This window comes from Petaurus breviceps, unplaced genomic scaffold (genome assembly GCF_028583685.1).
Source record: "Petaurus breviceps papuanus isolate PSGF00001 unplaced genomic scaffold, PetGlider_PUasm1.0 103, whole genome shotgun sequence".
Lineage (NCBI taxonomy): Eukaryota > Metazoa > Chordata > Mammalia > Diprotodontia > Petauridae > Petaurus > Petaurus breviceps.
The window spans coordinates 2,121,279-2,144,954 of record NW_027185588.1 but is presented as its reverse complement, the minus strand read 5'-3'; the positions used below and the strand labels follow the sequence as shown (position 1 = coordinate 2,144,954).

General features: G+C 44.2%; 1 protein-coding gene across 1 annotated transcript in view; it reads right to left on the bottom strand.

The window, feature by feature from the left end:
• POLE (DNA polymerase epsilon, catalytic subunit) overlaps positions 1 to 23,676 on the bottom strand; it is a 67,237-nt gene that overhangs the window by 22,534 nt on the left and 21,027 nt on the right. Inside the window, exons 17-33 of the mRNA XM_069092013.1 lie at positions 22,179 to 22,307; positions 21,990 to 22,092; positions 21,748 to 21,894; positions 21,196 to 21,341; positions 19,636 to 19,784; positions 17,841 to 17,933; positions 12,714 to 12,858; positions 7,350 to 7,507; positions 6,402 to 6,597; positions 4,653 to 4,867; positions 4,280 to 4,382; positions 3,686 to 3,766; positions 3,473 to 3,595; positions 2,526 to 2,738; positions 2,028 to 2,237; positions 1,408 to 1,551; positions 213 to 353 (exon numbers count right to left, since the gene is read on the bottom strand). Coding sequence (XP_068948114.1) covers positions 213 to 353; positions 1,408 to 1,551; positions 2,028 to 2,237; positions 2,526 to 2,738; positions 3,473 to 3,595; positions 3,686 to 3,766; positions 4,280 to 4,382; positions 4,653 to 4,867; positions 6,402 to 6,597; positions 7,350 to 7,507; positions 12,714 to 12,858; positions 17,841 to 17,933; positions 19,636 to 19,784; positions 21,196 to 21,341; positions 21,748 to 21,894; positions 21,990 to 22,092; positions 22,179 to 22,307 — 2,496 coding nt within the window. The remainder of the gene's footprint in view (positions 1 to 212; positions 354 to 1,407; positions 1,552 to 2,027; positions 2,238 to 2,525; positions 2,739 to 3,472; positions 3,596 to 3,685; positions 3,767 to 4,279; positions 4,383 to 4,652; positions 4,868 to 6,401; positions 6,598 to 7,349; positions 7,508 to 12,713; positions 12,859 to 17,840; positions 17,934 to 19,635; positions 19,785 to 21,195; positions 21,342 to 21,747; positions 21,895 to 21,989; positions 22,093 to 22,178; positions 22,308 to 23,676) is intronic.

Below are 23,676 nucleotides of genomic sequence, written 5' to 3'. Positions count from 1 at the left end.
TGTATCTAGTCAGATCTTGCTGAATCTCTTCAACTACATGTTAAGCTATCTGAGAGTAAGGATTGTATCTTACACTTTTTTGGAGCCCCACAACACCTAATGCAGGACCTTGTACATTTGCAGAATGAATGAATGATTCAGATTGGTGAATACAGCTCCCACCCCAGCTCTTGATGCATCCCAAAGTTAGAATTGCCCAGAGAGACAGTTACCTGGGTCTCATACACGCCCTCAATATCTGGTGCAGACAAGTCGGCATTGATCTCATTAATATGTTCCTGGTACATGTCCTCTGGCACCGAATACTCATACAGATTATAGACCATGTTGGAACGAGGGAGTACTCTGTTCACCTGATAAAAGAATTGTGGTTTTTCCAGAACAGTCCCCAAACTGCCTGCCTCCTGATTCTCACAAGCACACTTGAATTCCATGTGCTCAAGCTCCTCCTGGTTCCTCTTCACCTATTCCCCAAGGCTCATCCCTTCTTTGCAACCTCCTCTCCCATCATTCTGATAGCCTGCATGATCTCATGCCCTTCCCTTCCCTCTCTAGGCTGTGCTCATGCTAGTTTCCCTCCTGAAAGGTCTTTTTGCTCCACTTTATCAGAGTCCTGCCCCTTCAAGTCCCACCACTCTATCTATCTTGACTGCCCTCGTCCTGAGCGAACTATCCCATCATGTATCTTGATGAAGTAAATGAATACATCAGCAAGGCAACTTAAGATTGGACATTGCCCTGAATGCCCAAAAAGTAGACTTGAAATAACAAATGATTCTACAGAACTTTAAGGTTTATAAATTACTTTTGTCATAACTGCCTTATAAAGAGAAGAGGTAAAAGTATTCCCTCTATTTTACACAAACTGAGGCTTAGAGAAAGCGAGGGACTCACCCCTGTTCATGCCATCAGGAGCTAAGACTCCTGCTCTATCCTATGTGCCACCCACCCCAGCAGTATTGTTAAACTCAAAAACAGGGGCCAGTAAACCACAGATAAAGATCTCTGGGGGCCACATAGTCACTTAATTTTAAAATGTAACATCATCTACATTTTATTGTGCTTTTATTTAGTTAAATATTTCTCAATTAAATTTTAAATTGGTTTGGACTGTACTCAGGAGTGTTTGGGCCCCTTGTTTCAGACCCTCCCTCTACGTCATCCTTGCAACAATGTGCTAAGTCAGGCCTAAACATCATCAGATGTCTATCCTTTCCCATCCTGACAAGGTAGCACAGGAGAGGGGCCAGTTCGGAACTGGAACAGGACAGGCTTTCTTGCAGGAGCAGAGTGAAGAAAATAAAAAAAGGAAGACCATGCAGATTACCAAAATGGATCAGCCTGATAATCTCATCATCCCCTCCAATGCCACATGACCCCCATGCTACACAGAGTTGCCTTTGGCACCTTACGGAAAGAAGGCCTGTCTTCTTCCTTAGGCACACGCTGATTCACATAAAACACACGTGGGATATTCAGCTTGATACAGTGCAGATCATTACCAATGACAGCCCAAAGTCTGAAAAGGCCAGGTTGGTTGGTCTCACTGATCTGCAAGGAAAGAACAAAACATACAAACAGTCCTGACCTGTGACATGGTTCATTTTGCCCAAATCCTGATGACAATGCCACTACCTAAGAAAGCTCCAGAATAACACCCAGAGGACCACAGTATCTGGTCTTCCTCCAGTCTACTATGAACATCAGCTCACACCACTGGGAGTTGCCCTCTTTCCCCTAGCCTGTACCTAAGAGTGGCCCTAGACATTATTACACGGTATTGTCATTCTCTGGGGAGATCAAAGTGTTGTGTGAATTTAGCTAAAACTGAAATCTAATTCCCTTCTTTCTCCTCCCTCCATCCAGATGCAGACTGTGGGTGACAATTAGCTTCTGGGTCTCCTCATCTGTTCCAGGGTCCCATTTCTCTGAAGCTTACTCTCAAATGGCTACAAAAAGGAGCAGATCCCTGATCCCACAGAAGTGTGGTTTGCTTCTTTCCCTCCATCTTGATAGCTTCTCCGCACCTGCACGATCTGCCAAGGCAGGTCCAGGATGCTGCGGGCTGTTTTTCGCAGGAAGTGTCCCAGTCCTGTGGCTGGGCCATCTCGGATGACCCCTGAGCCCAGCACAACCCCCTTAGTCTCCACACGCCGTCTCTTCCTGCGCTCCTGGCGCTGACGGGCCTGTAGCTCCCACTTCTTCTTATGGAACCTGAGCCACACATGCCACTCTTCCTGGAAAGAAAGCATGAAAGGGTCAGTGAAAACAGGAAGGAAAAAATCCAACAAAAGCTACAGAAAGCAGGGCCAACACCCTTAGCCTCTGGACACCTTGGAGGAGGGTGTCCCTTGGGACATGCTCTAAGCCAGACAATTCCCCATGAGGCTTCCAGATCAGGGGTCAGAGGACATGGCAGGACCCTTTGGGGAAGTCTGAGTCAAAGGAGGAGCTTCAGCCTCCAGTGATCAGGCGTGTGTGCTGCCCTCTCAGTCCAGGGCCGCTCAGCCCCTCCACTTTTTTACCTTGGTAGTACCAAGAGATGGTGGCTGCCCCAGAATTTCTCGCCAGGATTGGGTCAGTTCCAAATTCTGGGACTCTTCTTGGCTCTCTACAGGGACTCGCTTCCTTTTGGTGGCAATCGGGACTGCCGACTGCAATGGCTTGGTGAGGCCAAGGTCTTCCATGTCCAGAATCCCGTGTCCCTGGCTACCCTCTGGATGTTGATGGACGGTGACCTAGAAGCAAGAAGCCAAACAGTCTAGGACTGTGGTAGCAGATGTGAGTCATTGGTAGTGGTAACTCGTACCTCATACAACCAAGCAACTGACATCTGTAATTTCTTTTGTAAGTACCACTCCTTCATCATATTAGTTAGGAACTATCAGAGTGTGTTTTCAAGATGATGATGTCATAACTGACAGACCACACGATGTGTCTGAGCTGGTGATCAGGTGGTATGGAAAGAAGAGATGCTGGGGAAAAAGCAAGCTGTTTAGTAAATAAGGAAGCAGAATAAATACTATTTTATTTCACACTGAAAGAGAAATCAGAAATGTTTGTCTAATGACTAGTGAGATTAAACCAAAAGTACTTGAGAGTAGGAAGCATTTACCAAAGGAAATTTTTTCAGAGAAAGAAAAGGGATCCAAGGAAATGAGATTTGCAAAACAGATGCTGGGAGGAATCCAGAAAGGGCTGAAATATCAGATCATAGTTAAGTGGCTGCAGAGAAAACAGTTTTAACTTAAAAGCAAGAGGTGATGCTTTTAAGTCTAGCAGGAAAGGTGAATGTGTTTCCTGCAGCTGGGGTGAAGAAGGCAACCATAAAAGCATCACTGCTGAGACAAGTCATGTCAGGTTTAAAAACCAATGCCATATACCTGCATTGCCATGAACTCTGTCTCGCATCCTAGAGACAGACAATTCCTTGACAATACACCCCTTATTTTGTCAGCAAGGTCCTTCTTACCTGTCTCTTGCCCTCGTGGATAAATAGCTCACTTATCTTCTTCTGCTTATAAATATCATGCTTCTCCATCAGCTTCTTGTGTAGCCAGTCAGGGTGTCGGACGCGTGGCACTGGGTTCTTTACCTAAAGAAAGCAAGCATCCCAATCAGAGAAAGGTATTTGTCTAGTCCTTGGGCCGGCCTGGGCCCTCCTCACTGTAGCTCTCAATCTTACCTGCTGCAAGGCTGCTGGGATGGTGATGATCTTCTGGATGGCACTTCCAAGTCTTTCAATGTAGTAATCCCAGTCCAGGATCTATGTATGAATGTGGTTTCAGAAAAACACACTCAGAGGACCAAGGACCATGGGAAACAGAACGTGTTGAAGAACAGGTACAAACTAAAACGGATGCCCCCTGTACTTGTCTTTTCTTTAGCAGCATCAAGCTCTCCCAATATACCAACCCCATTTCACTTCTAGCTACTAAAGTGATTATAGAGTTCTGTGACTGCAGGAACTCACTGGGTTTCACAAAAAGGAAGGCCAAGAAGGCACTGTGGTCCAGGGCAAGAAGTGCTGGCTTTGGTTTCTGAGCACCTGATGGTTCAAATATCACCTCTGCTTCATTCTACCTGTGTGACCACAGACATACTGCTTAACCTCTGCAGTCCTTGGTTTCCTCATCTGTAAAATGAGAGGGCTGGACTAGATGGCCCATGAGGTCCCTTCCAATTCTAAATCTCTATCAGGCATCATCTAAGGAGAACACCCAAGGAATCCTGGATCTTGTCATCTGTCAGACTTCCCCTCCTAAGGTGTGGGACTTACTGTCCGAATGTCAAAGTCTTGTAGGGAAGAGCTCTTCAGCCATTTCCGGAGGAAGTGTTTCCTTACTGTGGGCTCTGCTTGGAAAATCGCAAGTGGGATGGCCCTAGGTGACACAGCAACGTCCATGTTCTCTGTCAAGGAGACCCAGCACCTCCCCTACCCAATTAGCCAGGCCGGAATGTGCTCCTCTATTTATTGTCCTGACAAAGCCCTTGCTTGGTCTGTAAAATGGTTGTAATCCAATCACAGACATCCCAGAGAGACTGGGTTAATGCTTGATCTTGCTTGATCATAATGCGCTCATCTTTTCTTAAACTTCCAGCTCAGGTTTTCTCACTGCACCATCACCGTCTGGGGTTCTTGTAATAATTACCTCTCTGTGACTGGAGATCCTTCGGGTTTGCGGGAAATGATGAAGCGACAGCTCAGCCCAGCATCCTTCACCATCTGATCCCCCAAGAACTCAGCCAGCCTCTTAGCTGTACTGATGGACGTGGATTTTTGCTCTCCATAGTCTTCCAGTTTCCGAGACATGGAGCGGTTTTCTGAGATCAGCTCAAATAGTTCTGAGTCAGGCATGTTGGCCGCCTGGGGAGGAGAATCCACAAACCAATTCTAGGGGTATGCTGACAAGCACTGAAGAGCCTAACAAAATTTCCCCTTAGATCATCCCTCACATGGAATTCTCCATTTCACAATCTCTATAGTCTGAATATAGTTATAGTAGAATATCATGGAAAATATAATGGCCTGAAGGCTGGGAGAATGGGGGTTCAATTCCTGGACCTCCCACTTGCCTTTTGACTTTTCACCTATCATTTAACCTTTTACTATTGTTATTCAATAGTTTCAGTTGTGTCTGCCTCTCTGTGACCCCATTTGGGGTTTTCCTGGCAGAGATACTGGGGTGGTTTGCCATTTCCTTCTCCAGCTCATTTTACAGATGAGGAAACTGAGGCAGATTCGAACTTGGGTCTGACTCCAGGCCAGGTATTCTATCTACTGTGCCATGTAGCTGCCCCATTTAACCTCACCTTTTGCATTTGTTATAAAGGAGAGGGACAGGAATTAGAATAAATGATCTTGAAGGTCCCTTATAACTTTACTCTTCTACGATTAAATTAGCTGAGGTAGATTTCCGAGAAGCATTAGTGGGGAAAACTTCCTTTTGTCAGAATTTGCTCAGCCTAAGGGTTTGTCTCCAGAGGCAAAGGGGATCTGGTCCTTTTTGGTTACTTGTGCCCGCCTCCCTCAGAGACCACATGACAAAGCTAAGCAGCACAGTGTGAGGAAGTGGCTGCTAAAAGCAGACTCTGAAGACCTGGGTTTGAGACCTCACTCTGATACTTTCAGCTCTGTGACCTTAGCCAAGGCCATTCACCTCTCCCAACTGACGTCCTCATCTGTAACATGAGGACAATACTTGTACTACCTACCCCCAGACTCATTGTAAGGATCAAAGGAGATCAATCAATAGGCATTCAGTGTTCACTACGAACTGGGCTAGGTATTGAGATTACAAAGACAAGAACAAAACAGCTCTGCCCTCAAAGAGCTTACACTCTATGGGGAAAGAGCATGTATACATATAAATGTATGCAAAAAGAACAAAATATATGCAAAATAAGAAAAAGATAAGTTTTGGTGGGTCATTAACAGCTTGAGGGATCAGGGAAGGCCTCATGTAGATGATGTTTGAGCTGAACTTCAGAAGACATTAAGAAAACTTTAAAAAAGAAGGATGCTAGAAAGGCCCCAATAAAGCTGACTCTTACATGGTGAGGCAGCCCCTCTAACAATCTTTCCATAAGTGGCCATGCATCCTCTGAATGAAGACGTGCAGGGAGGGGAAGCCTGCTCCACTTCTGGACAGCTAAGCATTAGGAAGATTGTCTTTCCAACTTGAATCTTCTCCTCTGTAACACAATGTTCCTAGTTCTGCCTCTGAGGGAGTCCAATCTCTCTTAGACACGATGCCCTTCAGCACGTGGGAAGACAGCCATCCTAACCCACACTAAGATAATGTAGATAAAGTATATTCACTGTATATGCACAAAGTGCTATATGTGTACAGTCTGACTATCACACGTAAAAATAATGCACACCTGGGGGCAATACTTACCCTGCTATAGAGCACGTCTAGCCAATAATCTGCTACTTTGGCCACAGACCCATACACTTCCTCCAAGGTACTGCCCTTAAGGAATGCTTCAAACACTGATGACTGGAAGATCTTAATCAGCTGTAGTTCTCCACGCCTTTTGACCTCAAAGCCCTTTAGCTCAGCCAGGGAGCCATCTTCATTGAACACAGCATATCTACAACAAAGCATAGGAAATCAGTCAGTGGACATGTCCTTCAGCCTTCTCTTTTGTTTGCAGGTGGGCTGCCATGCCCCTCCATGTCCTGCCTGCTGTTTTCTGTTTCCATAGGACCACTGTCACAGGAGCACAGATAGTTTAAGGTTCCATAACCATCGAGAGTCCCACTCTCAGTGGCATGGAGAAGACCCTGTTCTCAAAGGCTACAAGCTCTAGCAAGTCATATAAAGCTAGAAGGGCCTAGTGTCGGCCACTGTCTGGAGACTAGCTCCACTAAGTTCAAAGAGGCTCCTTCCTGGGTTGGCTGCAGGGCAATGGGTATTTTGGAAATAGCAGCGCTCAAAGCCCATCTACCGACTCAGTTAGCAACAGATAGGAAACTCAAAACCGGTAGCAAAAAACCCTCAAAGGGGACTATTATCCTTCACCTTCAGAGTCTGGCCATCGATTCTTTAGGAATTGGCAGAATTTCCTACTCTTTGTCCTGTTGGCTGATGCAAGTGCTGGGTCCTCAACCTTCAGTCAGTGTACACACGCTGAACCCAGTTCCACAGGCAATATTCTTTCTTTTTTTTTAAAGCAATTGCGGTTAAGTAACTTGCTCAAGGTTACACGGCCAGGTGTTTCTGGGTGGGTGCTAAGTATCTGAGCCCGGATTCGATACCCAGGTCATCCCGACACTGGGGCCAGTGATCTTACTCACTGAGCCACCTGGCCGCCCCTACACAAGGCAATATTCTGACTCCTACCTTTTCTTCAGTTTCTTCCCCTCCTCCTTGGAAGCTGGAAGAATCATAGCAAGGTATGGACCATCCACTTCAAAGAATATGCTGTTTTCTGAGCGGGTGATGTAAGTGAGGGAAGTGGGCTCAGTGAGTTCTTGATACTGATCATTTGTGAAGCCTTCCTGCAGACAAACAGACAAAAATTCTCTTCCATTCTACAGAGCTGGAGCCCCCAGAGCTCTAGGTACTGCTCAAGTGGAAAGGGAATGACAAACTCCCTCACAGGCAATAACTTGGAACAAAATCAGACAAGGATACTGCATCTCTAAGCCCTGCCCTTCCCTTCATGGATCTGGTTCAGGCTGGTTAGCAACAATCAGAGCAAATAAAGGCTGCTCTCTAAACTCTGCTTGTGCTGGAAGACTGGGAGCACTCCTGAACTCAACGTAGGGTTTTCACTTCCATAATCTTCAAGTAGCCTCTTTGTCAGCTTCCTTTTGTAACCCATGTCGACACTAAGGCTGCTCGATCTTTCAGTAAGAAAGATGAGATTTTCATTTCTCAGAAGATGTGAAATAAAAGGGATGAGGTTTATGTTTATATGTTAATGCTGAAGGCTGTGTACAGGCAAGAGGGTATATGGGCTACTGGATACACTCTGTTGTCCTTTGAGAATGCTGCTGAGGAGAGGAGAGCATAGCAGAGAAAGGACTGTGGAGGCAGTAACCTGCAGAACTCCAAGATAAGGGGTCTAGGTTTACCAGGAGAAATTAATTTCCCAATTGGAGAAACAATGTACTCAAAATCAGAAAAACAGTAATGGAGAATATAAGTTGGTATTCTGCATCAGTTTAAAAGATGTTATTACAGTTCTAAGGGTGGTTTTGTCAAAAGGTTTAATCAGGAACTAGACACCAAGAGAATTTGTCAAATTCAAAATTGAAATGAAAACATATTCCAATTCTCCATATACAGGGAATCCCTTTTTTTCCACCTGGTTTCTAAGAAGCCCTATTGTAAAGAATATCACATAATCCCACAGAAAATAGATGCTTGTGTTTCTGAGGAGAGAACCAGGCAGTAAATAAATCCTCAGTGATACATCACTAGAACAAAGATGTGACATTAATAAACTTTTAATCATTTTAAGCAGAAAAATGATACTCCATGGGGATTGCACACCAGCCACACAAAGCTCCCTAATGGTATTAGGTATACATATAGCCCATTAACAGAGGTTCACGTCATCTAGCCATATCACCATGCTCAGTTACTTGGTACAGTAATCTACCAAACTCCAGGTCACTCCTATCTCAAGGAATCCAGTGTCCAGATCACAGTCCAACTATCCAAGGTCCTACCATACCCTTGAGTCTCTTACCCCTTGTCCTCTGTCCTCTCATGCCAAGCTAATCCCCTGTGCTACTTCTACAATCTATCTTCTCCCACTCTTACTGATGGGGGCAGCCCTAAGATCATGTCTTTGGAAGTCTCCCAATTTCTCACATGGCAGGGGTCTACTGAGAAATTGGGAGGCTTCCAGAGATATGATTTTAGAGTTGGAGCCCAAGCACACCATCATTACAACTATGCTCCTGAGAACCACTGGAGGAAGTCACAATTCTCCTGACTTCGTTTGCTACAGATGTAGGTTATTTAATCTGAACTTGGCTCTCACCACTGCAGGACAATGCTCCATTATTCCCTGCCTGCTCCCTCCAGGGACTATTACGAATCATTTAAGTCTTCTATGCCATCCCTCTCCAGTGTATCTCAGTAGAGGACCTCCGTTTAGAAAACCAAGACACTTGTCTATGAGGCTTTTCTCCCCCACTGCACACCTCCAAGGCCCACAGCAGCATCCTCCATTCTTTCTTCATTCTGGTCTTGCAGGAAGAAGTGACTCTTCCTGCCAAGATCAATCCCTCTGCTGGTGCCCTTGGTTCTGAACCTTCCCTCCTCCTCCAGGAGTGTGCCCCTTTGATCAATTTCTCCCTTTCATCCTAAGTCTTTCCTTTCCTTCAGCTCTTTTCCCACTGCCTACAGGTACCTGATCCTCAAGAAAACTTGATGTGACCATGCCATGCCTTCATATTGTTATCACAGTCAAAATCTTACAAAAACACATCATTTCTCCAATATATAGAGAACCGAATCAAATTTATAAGAATACAAGTCATTTCCCAAATGATAAATGGTCAAAGGATATGAACAGTATTCAAAAGTAATCAAAGCTATCTATAACTATACAAAAAAAATGCTCTGAATCACTACTGATTAGAGAAATTCAAATTAAAACAACTCTTGAGGTACCACCTCACAGCTATTGCTTCACACGCAGACTAGCTAATATGTCAGAAAAGGAAAATGACAAATGTTGGACAGGATGTGGTGAAATTGGGACACTGTTGCACTGCTGATGGAATTGTGAACTGATCCAACCATTCTAGAGAGCAATTCTGAACTATGCCCAAAGGGCTATAAAACTGTGCATACCCTTTGATCCAGCAATACAGTGCTAGGTTTGTATCCCAAAGAAATTAAAGAAAAAGGAAAAGGACCAATATGCACAAAAATATTTACAGCAGCTTTTTGTGGTGGCAAAGAATTGGAAATTCATTTGAGAATGGCTGAACAAGTTGTGGTATGTGATTTTGATGGAATACTATTGTGCCATAAGAAATGACAAGTGGCTAAATCACTACTGATTAGAGAAACACAAATTAAAACAACTCTGAGGTACCATATCATATCCATCAGATTGACTAACATGACAAAACAGGGAAATGATAAAGGTTGGAGAAAATGTGGGGAAATTAGAATACTAATGCATTGTTGGTGGAGTTATGAACTGATCCAACCATTCTGGAGAACAATTTGGAACTCTGTCCAAAGAGCTATAAAACTGTGCATACCCTTTGATCCAGCAATACTACTATTAGGTGTGTATCCCAAAGAGATCATAAAAAAGGGGAAAGAACTCACTTGTACAAAAATATTTATAGCAGCTCTTTTTGTGGTGGCAAAGAACTGAAATTAAGGGGATGCCCATCAATTGGGGAATGGCTGAACAAGTTGTGATATATGAATATAATAGAACACTACTGTTCCCTAAGAAACAGGTGGACTTCAGAGAAACCCAGAAAGACTTTCATGAACTGATGCTGAGTGAAGTGAGCAGAACCAATAGAATACTGTACACAGTAAACAGCAACATTGTGCAATGAACAACTTTGATAGACTCAGCTCTTCTCAGCAATGCAATGACCTAAGACAATTCTAAAAGACTCAAGATGGAAAACGCTATCCACATCCAGAGGAAGAACTATGGAATCTGAATGCAGATCGAAGCATACATACTGCGTTCTCTTTTTTTGTTGTTTGTTTTTTTTTCTCATGGTTTTTCCCTTTTGTTCTGATTCTTTTCTTTTACAACATGACTAATGTGGAAGTATGTTTAATATGATTACATGTATAGCCTATATCAGACTGCATGGAGGGAAGGGGTAAAATTTGGAAATCAAAATCTTATAAAAGTGAATGCTGAAAACTAATAATAAATTAACTAATTAATCAAAAGAAAAAGAAAAAAAATGACAAGTAGTATGGCTTCAGAAAAACCTGGTAAGATTTATATCAACTGATGCAAAGTGTAATAAGCAGAATCAGAGAACAATCACAGTAATAGCAATATTGTATGATGATCAAACTGTGAAATGAATCAGGTATTCTGATCAATATGATCCAAGACTATTCTGAAAGACTGAGTATGAAAAATGCTCTTGACCTCTAGAAAAAGAACTGATGGAGTATGACTGCAGACTAAAGCATAACTTTTTCACTTTATTTTTCTTGCTTTTTTGGGGGACAACATGGTTAATATGGAAATATGTTCTGCATCATTTTGCATGTATAACGGCTATCACATTTCTTGCCTTCTTGGGTAGGTCAGAGGTAGGAGAGAGAAAATTCAGGAATTTGAAAAATTTTTTAAAATTAATATTCTAAATAAATAAACAAATAATAAGTTAGAAAAAATAAATCTTACAAAAAATTATTATTGCTTTCGCCTCATTCTTCACTCCTCAATTTTTTGCAACCTGTCTTTCAACTCCAATAGTCTACTAATTATAATAATCTACCTACTTAGGGGCAGCTAGGTGGAACAGTGAATAGAGCACCGGCCCTGGAGTCAGGAGGACCTGAGTTCAAATCCAGCCTTAGACACTTAACACTTACTAGCTGTGTGACCTTGGGCAAGTCACTTAACCCCAACTGCCCTCCAAAAAGAAAAAAAAAAATCTACCTCCTCAGTGAAAAAAGGGAAATGCAAGACTGTGGGTATAGAATGCTGCATATCCTATCAGATGTGACTAAAGAGGTGGTGGCTGTGCTAAATGGTTTTAAAAATCTTTGTTACAAGGATCTACTGGGTAGAACACATATTTAGAAATGAGTGTGACATAAAACCAAAAGGCATTAATTAAGCCTTAAAAAATAAAGGGTGTTAAACCTGGAGTCAGGAGACCCCCAGCACATGCCATGGGCAAGTTGCCTGAAATTTACTGATATGACAACTCAGCCTCACTGATGCTGTTCTCTCATCAGTAAAATGGAGATGAGAGCTATAAGATCTTCTTCATAGGAGCACTTTGCCCTTCTTAAAGCACTATTTAAATGTTGGCTATGCATAAGAAGGAATGGTTGGATTGTGACCTTCTGGGGTAAAGGAAGCACTCACACCCACAAACTCACGGGGTCCATCTAAACCTCAACGTATGCTTAGCTAATGGTTTATTCAAGTGAGTTTACTTTCCAATAAACTTCTTTCTTATCCTCTACTCACCACATCTTTCACTCTTAGCAGAGTATCATGACCTTATTCTAGCTGAGGTTCCACCTTTAATACCCTTACTCCTAGGAAGGAGCCCTTCTCCAGTTATCCATGTCAACCCTACTGTTTTTATTAGTCAGATCCATTACTTTGGGTCCAGGATCACCTCACTTGTTTCCTATCCTCACCTAACAACAAAACACCAGCCAAGCACAATTTTTTGCTGTTAGTCACTGCTTCCTTTTCCCACTTCTCTTCCCTATTTCACACTTGCCAGTGATAATCTTGTGCAAAAGAGTAGTAAGTGCATAGGCTGGGTTTGAAAATAGGACCACTTTAGTATCAGAAGGTGAAAAAGAAAAACGTGATCTATTTGAATGACTATTTTCATGTGTCACACACACACACACACACACACACACACACGTTTGATGTATATACTGTGTGTATATATTCCACATAGGCAAACAGAAATGAGGAATGTGGTAGGTGGCCCAGCTTATTCTCTTGGCCATTAGGAAAAACAATCCCACTAAGATTCCACCCTAACTTACCTTCACCATGATGTTTAACATTGCTCCAGGGTAGGAGATGGTCACCTTGGGCTTCTTTGCGTTGGTTGACTTGATGACAAAATTTTCTGGGAAGCTGTTTGGTAGGACACACCAAATTCCATCTGTGTCAAGCTCTAGAGGTCTCCTGTAAAGGCAGAGAAATGCAAATACACATGTAAAATGCTGTAGGGCATGCCTGAAAGTTTGGAGGTCATCCTGAGAAAGGCTGTCACATACCAAGGCCAGGTGCAGACCTATCAGCATCTACGACTGATCAAAAGGGGATTGGTCAAACTTTGTAAGGATGGATGGTGGATGTCTGTCTTCTGTTTCCTATCTTGTAGCAATCATCAGATATCTTACTATGAGCACCAATACTTCATTCTATTTTGTGTATCATAGAATCATTGAATTGGCAGAGACCTTAGTGACCTTCTAGTCTAGCCTCCACCCACTATAAATACCTGACATGATGTCAATGGATTGTGAGAGGAAGAGAATGGGTTAAGAGGGAGCTCACACTGAATAGTCTTAATTTGTTTGGTGAAGAGGCAGGGCCCTCAGGTGGGGAAGGGGGAGAAAGGGAGAAAGCATGGGGGGTGTGAAGAGGAAAGAGAAGGTGTAGAATAACTTCTGTGTAGTGAGACAGGGAGCCCCTTAGGGAAGAATAAAAGGACTGCCTTGATTCACTGAGGACCCAGCTGAAGTTTGACAGCATGAATTTGTAATGTGTCTAAGTCCCTAGTATGCCTTCAAACCCTATAGTTCCCCTCCCTTTCCCAAACTAGAAAAATGTGTCTATATTTGTGTTGTGGGAATGGGAATCTGAAGATCTTCCATGCCCCTTAGCCCTTTGATAGGCTTAAGTGACTCTGAGAACCATCCCTGATTTGAAAATATACTCTGCCCCCTAACAGGCTGAATGTGGTCACATGGAGTCTGTGGTGGGAGGCTTGTTTTTCAGGAATACCCACACCTTGGTGCTCTGTGATTGGGCAGTGGGTCAAGGGGGTTGTGACATTCTCTAATCCAGGAGAAGGCTATATATACCCTGATGTGAGGTTTTGCTTTGGGGCTCACTTTGAGAAGAGTTGTGTGATTTGACCAGACGAGACTCTGGGAAGCCGTTGAGGCCCCTGGCTTTGAAAACCCAGATGTTGGTGCTTCCCTCTCTGGTAACTGACTAGGTATGGATGTAATGGTCAGACAGCTGGAAGCCTGTCTGCTGATCTGTTTCTCTGTCTGTATTTTTTGTCTGCTTGTAACTTCTGTTTGTATTCTCTGAAGTTTGGGGTGCTGACCTTTTCCCCCTAAACTAGGTAAATGACATATGCTTGATTAAAGCAAGATTGTTAACCCATTTTGAATTGCTTTCCTTTAGAAAAGCAGATCTAAGAACCTGTGCTAGGAGCCATCCTGGGTATGCTAGGTTGCTTGCTGCTACAATTTGCTACCTACATCTCCTTCCCACTCTTTCCTCAACTATTTGCAATCTGGCTTTCAACTTCATCACAAACATGAAATTACTTTTTTTAAAGTTACCTTAATTGCAAGTAAGATTTCTCAATCACAAAATTTTTTGGTCTTGTCTCAGTTCTCATCCTTCTCCATCTATCTGCTGAGCCTGACACTATTGGACACCCTCTCCTCTGTGTGCCTCAGTTTTTTTCAACTGTAAAATGGGATAATAATAGTCCCTACTTCACATGGTTATTGTGAAATAATATTTGTAAAGTGCTTAGCACAGTACCTGGTATATATTAGACACCCAATAAATGCCTGTTTCATTCCCTCCTTCCCTCTTCCTCCTTGAGACTCTCTCTTCTCGGTTTTCATGACACTACTCTCTCCTGGTTTGCACCTTAACTGTGTGACCATTCCCTCTCAGATTCTTTTGCTAGTGCATCAACATCACAGCTCTCAACCATTAAGTGTTCCCCAAAGTTCCGTTCTGGGCCCTCTTTCCATCCTCTGGACCAGAACTACACAATCTGCAGCCCACCAAAGGATTTCCGGCAGCCCGTGAAAAATAGAGAGGATGTTTTCCTCTATATAGCCATCATCTCTATGCAGATGATACTCCCAGATCTAAATCCCCAGTTCCAATCACTCCCCGGAGCTCCTGTTCTGGATTCACCAAGTGCCTGTGGAGATTTTTACCCTAGATGTCTCAGAGACATCTTAAACTCAATGTCTAAAACTGAATTCATTTTCCATCCCCAAAACTCCTCCATCTTCTCAACTTTCCTCCTTCTGGTGCCTATTGTCTCCAGCCTTGGAATTACCCTGGCCTCTTCACTGTTCATCACCCACTGAGCCAATCAATTGCCACATCTTGCTACAACAGCTCTCACCCAGATTATTCCAACTAATCTCCCTACTTGAGGTCTCTCACCACCCCAATTTCATCCTCTATACAAATGCCAAAGAAATCTTCCATAAATGCAGATCTAACCATGTGCCCCCGCACTTAACAACTCCTATTGCCTCTGGGATCAAATGTAAACTCCTCTGATTAGCTTGTAAAGCCACATAGGCTCTGCTCCAATCCATTTTCCTGCCTCCCTGGACACTATTCCCCTCTCCTTCACTCTGCAAAATAGCCAAGCTGACCCTTCTGTGCCTTATCTGTGCCATTCCATGTCTCCTTTGCACTGACTGTCCCCAAGGCCTCAAATACACTCTCCTCCCCGCTTTTTCTTCAAGATGCATCCCGGGTGTCATCTTCTGCAGGAAGCTTTTCCTAAGCCTCCCAACAGCTTCTCTTTAACTACTTTGTACACGTCTATATTTACTAACTTTCTATACACAGCATAAATATTAAGTTAATAAATACAAATGTAAGTTCATTCTTTGGAGAGCAAAACTGGCAGTACGGTAAATAGAGAACGAGGCCTTGAGTCAGGAAGACCTGAGTTTACGTCCAGCTAGAAAAAATGTGCCTCAGCTTCTTCACCTGTAAGGTGAAGGTAACAACACCTGTAAGGAGGTAACAAGAGCGCCAACCTCCTACGGCTGTGGTAAGGATCAAGCGAAACAATCACTGTGAAGGGCCCAGTACATGGCAGGAGCCACGTAAATGCTCATTCTCTTACCTTCTGCCTACTAGAGGCTGCTTTGTTCTTTGTACTCGTGCCCCTAGGGCCTATAACAGGGCCTGCCACATAGCAGGCACTTAATACTTGACAGAGTGACTGATTAGTCATCCAGCTCTGCCTGAAGACTTCCAAGGAGGGAAACACACCACCTTCCAGCTGATTCCACTTCTGGACACTTTTAATTTTCCTCACATCTAGCCTCAAGTGTCTTCTTTGCAACTTCCATCCACTGTTCCTGGTTCTGCCCTCTGGGGCCAAACAGAACACGTCTGAGTCTCCCTTGATGCACCAGGCCTCCAAACACCAGAGCACAGCCATCGCCTCCCCCAAGTCTTTTCTTCTCTGGGCTGAATGTGCCCACCACTGATCCTCACATGACATAGACTCCAGGCCCCTGACAATCCTGGCTGCTCTTCTCTGGACATTCTCCTGCTTATCAAGGTCCTTAAACTGTGACACCCCAGAGTGAACACCATGCTCAGACGAAGTCTAATGAGGGCAGAGGACAGACTTTCACCTCCCTACTTCTGGAAATTATACCCTGCTTACCTTAACCCAGCCCAAGATTACACTGGCTTCTGGGCAGCCACATCACTGCCAAAAACTTACAGTCTCCAAAAACCTCCAGGTCTTTTTCAGAACTGCTGTCAAACCACTCCTCCCCATCTCATCCTGAAGTGTGTGTGTGGGGGGGGAGCGTGGGGGGGGGTGTAAGACTTGACATTTATCCCATTGAATTTCATTTTTATCATATTAGGCTTGATGTTCTAACCAGGGGTGGGGATTTTGTGGCCTGGAGGCCACATGTGGCCCTCTAAGTCCTCAAGCACAGCCCTTTGAGTCCAAACTTCACAGGACAAATTATTTTACTAAAGACATTTGTTCTGTGAAGTTTGGATTCAGTCAAAGGGCCGCACTTGGGGACCTAGAGGGCCACATGTGACCTCCAGGCCACAGGTTCCCCACCCCTGTATCTAACCTGTCAAAGTCCTTCTGAATCTTAACACTGTCATTCACTGTCATCTCCCTCCCAGCTCTGTGTCATCTACAAATGGGATAAATGTGCTATCTGTGCCTTCATCCAAATAGGTGATAAAAATGTGAAAACAGCACAGGGCCAAACACAGACCCCTGGAGCACTCCACCAGAGACCTCCTCCAGCTAACTGTCTTATCATCTAATTACCCATATGGGCATATAATAAATGTCTGTTGAATAAACAAAAGGATGGAGAGATATGTTCACCAACATATACCAAAACAAGTGATCACCTTATCTAAGAAATGGCTAAGTGAATGTGATAAGGACCCCAGAGCTAGGTTAAGGGAAGCTCCAAGAGACAACCTCATCTCAGTTAGCATTAATAGAAATCTAGTTTCCAGATCCAAGGTGGTAACAGTCCCATTGTACTTTGCTCTAGTCAGGCCACGATTGGAATACTATGTCCCAATGTAGGCGTTACATTCAGTGAAGACAGTTCCAGAAGGACAACCAGAAGGAGAGGGGAAGGAAGGCAGAAAAGGCCTGAGAATCATACTAACTGGGGATGTTAGTCAAGAGAAAAAACCTAGGGTGAGGGAAAGGGAGTACAAGCTATCTTCAAATGCTAGAAGAGCTATCATGCACAAGAATGATAGGCTTGTTCTGTGTGCTTCCACAGGACCCAACCAGGAACAGTGGACATAAGTTACAGGGGTTTAGGCTTAATGTAAAGGGCTTCCTCATACTGAACTCACTGAAGGTACCTGAACTGCATGCTACTTGTTGGGGATCTTGTATGAGGGATTTTCATCAGGTTTGGGAAGTGATCACTTATGGCCTTTCAGGGCCCCTTCAACTCTGAGACTCATATAAATCTCAGGACAATTCTATGATTCTTTATAATGAGCCTCACAATGTCAAAGCATCTATTAATTCACTATTCTGTCTGTCCCACTAAGGCTTTCTGGTTGGGGCCTTCCCAATTCTTCCTAAATTTTTCCACATGTTCCCCAGTGGCTAATCCATGGAATCTATGTTCCACACTTACCCAATCTGTTCAATCAGCTCCCGGGCCTGAGTGATGATATTGGCTCCTGTGAAGCAAACGATTCCTGCCATCTCCATGGAATACCATCGAGCCCTGCAAGGGTGACAATTGAGCAGGTATATCAGGGAGTGAGGTCACTGGACAGGAGGACTATGTCTGCTAGAGGACTGACTCGAAGAGTAGTCAAAGGAGGAAAAAATAATCTGGGGGGTAAAAAGTCAAACAACTAATCTCCCAGCAGTAGGCAGAAAAGGCAAGACTCGAGATCCTAGAGAATAGTGACCACTCCTCCAGTCTCATTGGATTCACTACTGCCTCTGGTGGTAGGAGAATCAAGTGGTAAAACCTCTGAGGCAAAGAAAGTCTCTATGCAGAGACACCCTTTTCTTCTTGCTTTCCTGTGGGTATCCATATGATCCAACCATCATCACCTTTCCTCTCATCTCACTCCCCTGGCTTGTCCTTCCAACCTCCCTGTTGCTGTTGATGACATCACATCCTGCCGGTCATCCAGCCTCAAGACTTCAGTCACCTCCCTCCGTAACACCTGATCACTTGCCAAGTCCTGTCGACTTAACATACACTGTATTTCTGGCATCCACCCCATCAATTACATTCCTCCCTACGAGGGCCCTTCTTCCTCCCTGGTGACTCGCTGCCTGCCCAGAACTACCATTTTAGGAATGACCCCCACCACACTTCACCTCACGCACACTTGGACTTTCTCCAGAATCCTTCTTCTCCTCTGCTGCTGCACTGCCCCTCCATGGGTACCCTCCTCACCACTGGGGCCTCCTTAGGTACTGCTTTCCCCCACCAATGTAAGCTTTCTAAGGAGAGGGACTGTCTGTTTCCTGTATTGGTATCCCTAGACATAGCACAACACTTGCTACATAACCATTTGATAAATCCTCTATTTATTTAACTGTCTTTGTAATGATTAAGTTGAGGGTGGTGGGTCTTGGCTGTCACTTGTGACCTCATACTCCAATATTATGGTCAGTAAATTTTCCCTTTCTCCAATAATTCTCCCTAATAATATGCTAGCCCAGCCTTCCCACCAAACCATTCTTAATAAAGTGCAGCTCTAATCATGGAAGGCAGTATGGCAGTGTGGTCTCCCCTAGATTTGGAGTCACTGCCCTCCAGCTCCAATCCCAGCTCTGATACTCACTCCTTCATCTGGGGAGGTTCCAACTTTTCCAGGGCCTCTTTCCCTTGTCATTAAATGAAGGAGCTGGCCCAGCTGCTCTTTCAGGTCCTTTTGAGTTCTAAATCTACAACCCTGTGCTAGCTGCCCCTCACTGGGCTGCTGGGAGGTTCCAATGAGGCACTGGAGAAGCCTTCCAGGGCCCTCTGAAGGCGGTTATTTCTTACTATCCTCCGTGACCCCTTGTCCAGAAATCTCCGCTGGCTCCCACGGCTCTCCAGCTGCTCACTTCAATCGGCCCTCTTATCCTTGTTTCCTACACTTGACTACACTCCCAGGCTCCAGCCAAACTAGACTACTTGCCATCTCCCAGAGTCCTGAGCTTTTCCTTGACACAACGGGCTCTTTCTGGAATGTCTTCCTTCCCATTTCTGCCTATTGGAATCCAGGCTCCAGCCCAGTTCCACCTTCCGCAGGAAGCCTGCCCTCATCTCCCCATGCCAGACATCCTTCTTTTCCTGAGCTCCCTCAGCACTTGTGCCTTACAGGTGTCATGACGTTATCAGCTGTAAATCAGGGGAAAGGGAAGAGAGACGGAGCCTGGGAACGAGGATAAAGGGAGCGCCATCAGCTGTAGCTACATACCCTTTGCGCATCACATAGCCATAGAAAGAGTTAAGGATACACTTGTGAGCCAGCTGCAAGGAATCATACAAGATCTCCATGTTCTTACACCGCTTGACTTCAGCAGCATCTCCCATCTCCATGGCAGCAGACAGCTTCTTCTTCCATACCTGAGTCAAGCACAGAGAAAATTCACCCCTAAAAGACCTTTCCCTTTGAGCTCAACGGATCAAGGAGTCATAACATAGTCGCTGAAAAGTAGAAAATAAAAGGAAAATGTTTCATTCTCATTTCTATATCTTGTGAAATTAAGTAATATGAACAAATAGTTTATTGTAGCAGTAATACCGCATTTGTCCAGAGACCAGACTTTGATTAAGTCCCAAACTTGGTAATTAATGGGAAAAGTCATATCTATAGGCACTTGGCATAATTGTCCCAAAGCTTCAGCTTAAAGTCACTCCACGTCCTGGGTTCCAAGCAAAGCGTCATCCTACTAAGAGACTTTTTGAAGGCTTTTTTCAAAATAAAGGTAGCATCACACCTTGTTCATCTGGTTTCCTAATCCAAATTTGACTAGAAGAAAACCAGAAACAAATGCAGGGAGAGGTGCTGTTGCTATAAGGCAGACACCAATGTCCATTACTACAGAGTAAAATTCTGCATATTCATAAAGACACCACTAAATCATCAAGAAAACATGAAGTCCTGTTCCACATCTCCATTTTCCCTGGCACTGATAGGCTTTGGTTATCTGCCTTCAGCTCCACCACCACCACGGCGCTCCAAGGAGGGTGAGGCGTCCCCGTAACATGAGCATTCCAGTTAACTGAAGCTGAGTCCTTCAAGCCCTTCAGCCTTTCAGAAATATACTGTCTACTTCCTTGCCTTAAATGGAGGAAGAAAACAACACAGTTTAGACAGATTTCTACCAAAAAATGCTTATAGTGAACAAAGTTTTACTGCTTTACTTTAGAAAATCTGCTTAATGAAGTGAACACGTCACTCTTGGAGAATCCTAACTAAATGAGACATTCCTGGGAACTATCCTAGATCCTCCTTGCTCACTGTGTGAAACATATAAAAAGTAGAAGCACTCACCCTAAGACCCTACATCAGGATAATAATAACAACAACAACGATGATGATGATGATGATGAAGATAGCTAACATTTAATCAGCGTACACAATGTGTCAGGCACTGCGCTAAAAGTTTAAAAACATTTGATTCTTACAACAACACAGGGAGGTGGATGTTATTATCCCCATGATTACAGATGAGGAAACTGAGGCAAATAGAGGATTAATGAATAAAATTCTCTCTCTCTAAAGATAAGAGGAGACCAGAACATTCAGCCAGAAAAGCCTCTGCTGCAGGAAGCCCTCACTGAGACAAGTTCGTACACCCCTGATGGCTCTTCACTTCTGAAAGCCCAAGGACCTGAAGGTCCCTGTCCATCTGTGTGCGGTCATGAGAAGAGGCAAGCTCATCAAGACTGAAGGAGCCCAATCAGTGAGAAGTTCTCAGGACAGAAGGGACTCGGCTGAGGCCTCTCCCAACACAGCCCCTGACCTCCTTACCTTGTGGAGTCCTTTGAACTCGTACCGTCGGTCTCGGAAAGCCCGGACTGTGTCTACATAGAAGGAGTTCTCCCGCTGGCAGATGGTGGTGAGGCGCTCCTCTACCTTGGTGATGTGGATCTTCTTGTAAGCTTTCCGGCAATAATCTGTACCACAATGAAGACATAGGACAACATAGGACTTATGCCTCCTCAGCAGGTCACAGAATAACTATGGTGAGAAGGGATTGTCAAGGCCATCTGGCCCACCCTGTATCTGAGTGATATTCTCCCAAAAGATAAACAACATTAAAGGATGACTGTCCAGACTGATACTCAAGAGAGACCATAGCAGGGTACGAACAGGGCAGAGGCCAGGGCCCATCACTGCCACTGAGAGAGAGCCTAGTCCGACAGCAATACCAACTGTACATACGTCCATTAAGAGCAATTCAAGGAAGAAGGCAGGGTGCACTTTCATGGCTGCAGCTTAATCAGGAGACTTCACAGCATAGTAAGGGTGTTTCCAATGCTGGAGCCCTGACGTCTGGAGGATGGCTAACAAATTACTCACCTGCCAGTCTCTTCTTCTCATATTTAGCCTGCTCTTCTTGGGACAGCTCATGAAAAGCCCGGGCTGGCTTGTCTGGGAACAATGGGGGAAACTTCTCTGACTCCAGCTGCTGCTGAATGCGATGATACTCACTGCGGCTGGCTGGCACTAGCGAAAGGAGGAAGGCGAAAAAGGTCAGAGGACACGGATCCTTGAAGAAGCAGCTGTCTGTCCAAGGCAGAGAATGCTGACCAAACACTTACTGAACTCCCCCCTCCACTGCCAGGTCATCTTGCGCTGACAGTTAGCACCTGGCTTGTTAAAGTCACAGGCAGCACATGTGGCCTCATTCACGATGGCAGAAGGCTAGACATTAAAAAGAGAGACAGACAGAATGAAAGCTTCTGTTAAACAAACTCCCAGCAGTTCAAGTAAGAGAAGCTCGTCCTCACCTGTAGCCTGTTAGTAAGGATAATATTGGGGTACATGGCACCCACATCCAGGTGGTATATGAGAGGACATTCGATTCGATTGGGCACATCCTTCAGGGAGGTCAGCTTGTTCTTAATTTCATCACACACCTACAGAAGGAGGAAAAAGAAATACAAACTGAAAAACCAAAGCAAAAAGATAGCTGTCTAAGGGCTATTCCTTTAAGGAGCCAAAGACTCAGGTACAAGTTATGCTCCCATGATCCTTGGCTAAACACAATTCAAAAAACATTTATTTAACACCAACTAGCAAAGGCCAGTGGTGAATACCAGTGTCACACACAGATGTGACAGCCTGTGGACAAAGAGTATGCAGTCTAATGGGGCGGACAGATAAGTATACCAATAACTAATCCATGGGAGGATGTGGTAAATGTAAAGAAAAGCCCGAAGCAGAGTGTGACAAGGAAAGGAAAATGGTTTATATGAAGTCAGAAAGGTTTTGCACAAGCAAAACTAAAGCAACTAGAATTAGAAGAAAAACAGAAAACTGGGAAAAAATTTTAGAGCAAATTTCTGATGAAAGTCTCATTTCTCAAACATATAGGGAATTGAACCAAATTGATAACAATAAAAGCCATTCTCCAATTGGTAAGAGGTCAAAGGATATAAATGGGCAGTTTTCAGAAGAAGCAATCAAAACTATCAATAGTCACATGAAAAAATGCTCTAGGGCGAGCTAGGTGGTGCAGTGAATAGAGCACCAGCCCTGGAGTCAGGAGGACCCGAGTTCAAATCTAGCCACACACTTAACACTTACTAGCTGTGTGACCTTGGGCAAGTCACTTAACCCCAACTGCCCCCCCCTCCAAAAAGCAAAAAAAAAAATGCTCTAAATCACTGCTGATTAAAGAAATGCAAGTTAAAACAACCCTGTGGTACCATCTCACACCTATCAGATTGGCTAACATAATGGAAAAGAAAAATACCAAACGCTAGAGAAGATATAGAAAAATTGGGATATGAATGCACTGCTGGTGGAGTTGTAAACTCCACCTATGTCCAAAGGGTTATAAAATTGTGTATATCTTTTGACCCTGCAACACCACTACTAGATCTATATCCCATAGATCAAAGAAAAGAGAAAAGGTCTTATCTGTACAAAAAATGTATAGCAGCTTTTTGTGGTGGTAAAAAATTGGAAATCAAGGGGATGCCCATCACTTGGTGTAATGGGAATGCAAATTTTAAAGATCTTCCCTGCCCCTAGGCTAAAGTGCACCTGGAGCCTGGGGTGGGAGGCTTGTTTTTCAGTAGATACTTCTTGATTGGCCAGTGGGTCAATAAGGTTTACATTCTCTGAGCCAGGAGAAGGCTATATAAGCCCTGCTGTGTAGCTTTGTTTTGGGGCTCACTTTGAGAAGTGTTCTGTGATTTGATCAGATGAAACTCTGGGAAGTCGTTGTCCAGGGCCCCCCCCCCGGCTTTGAAACCCAGATGTTGTTTGGTATGGATGTAA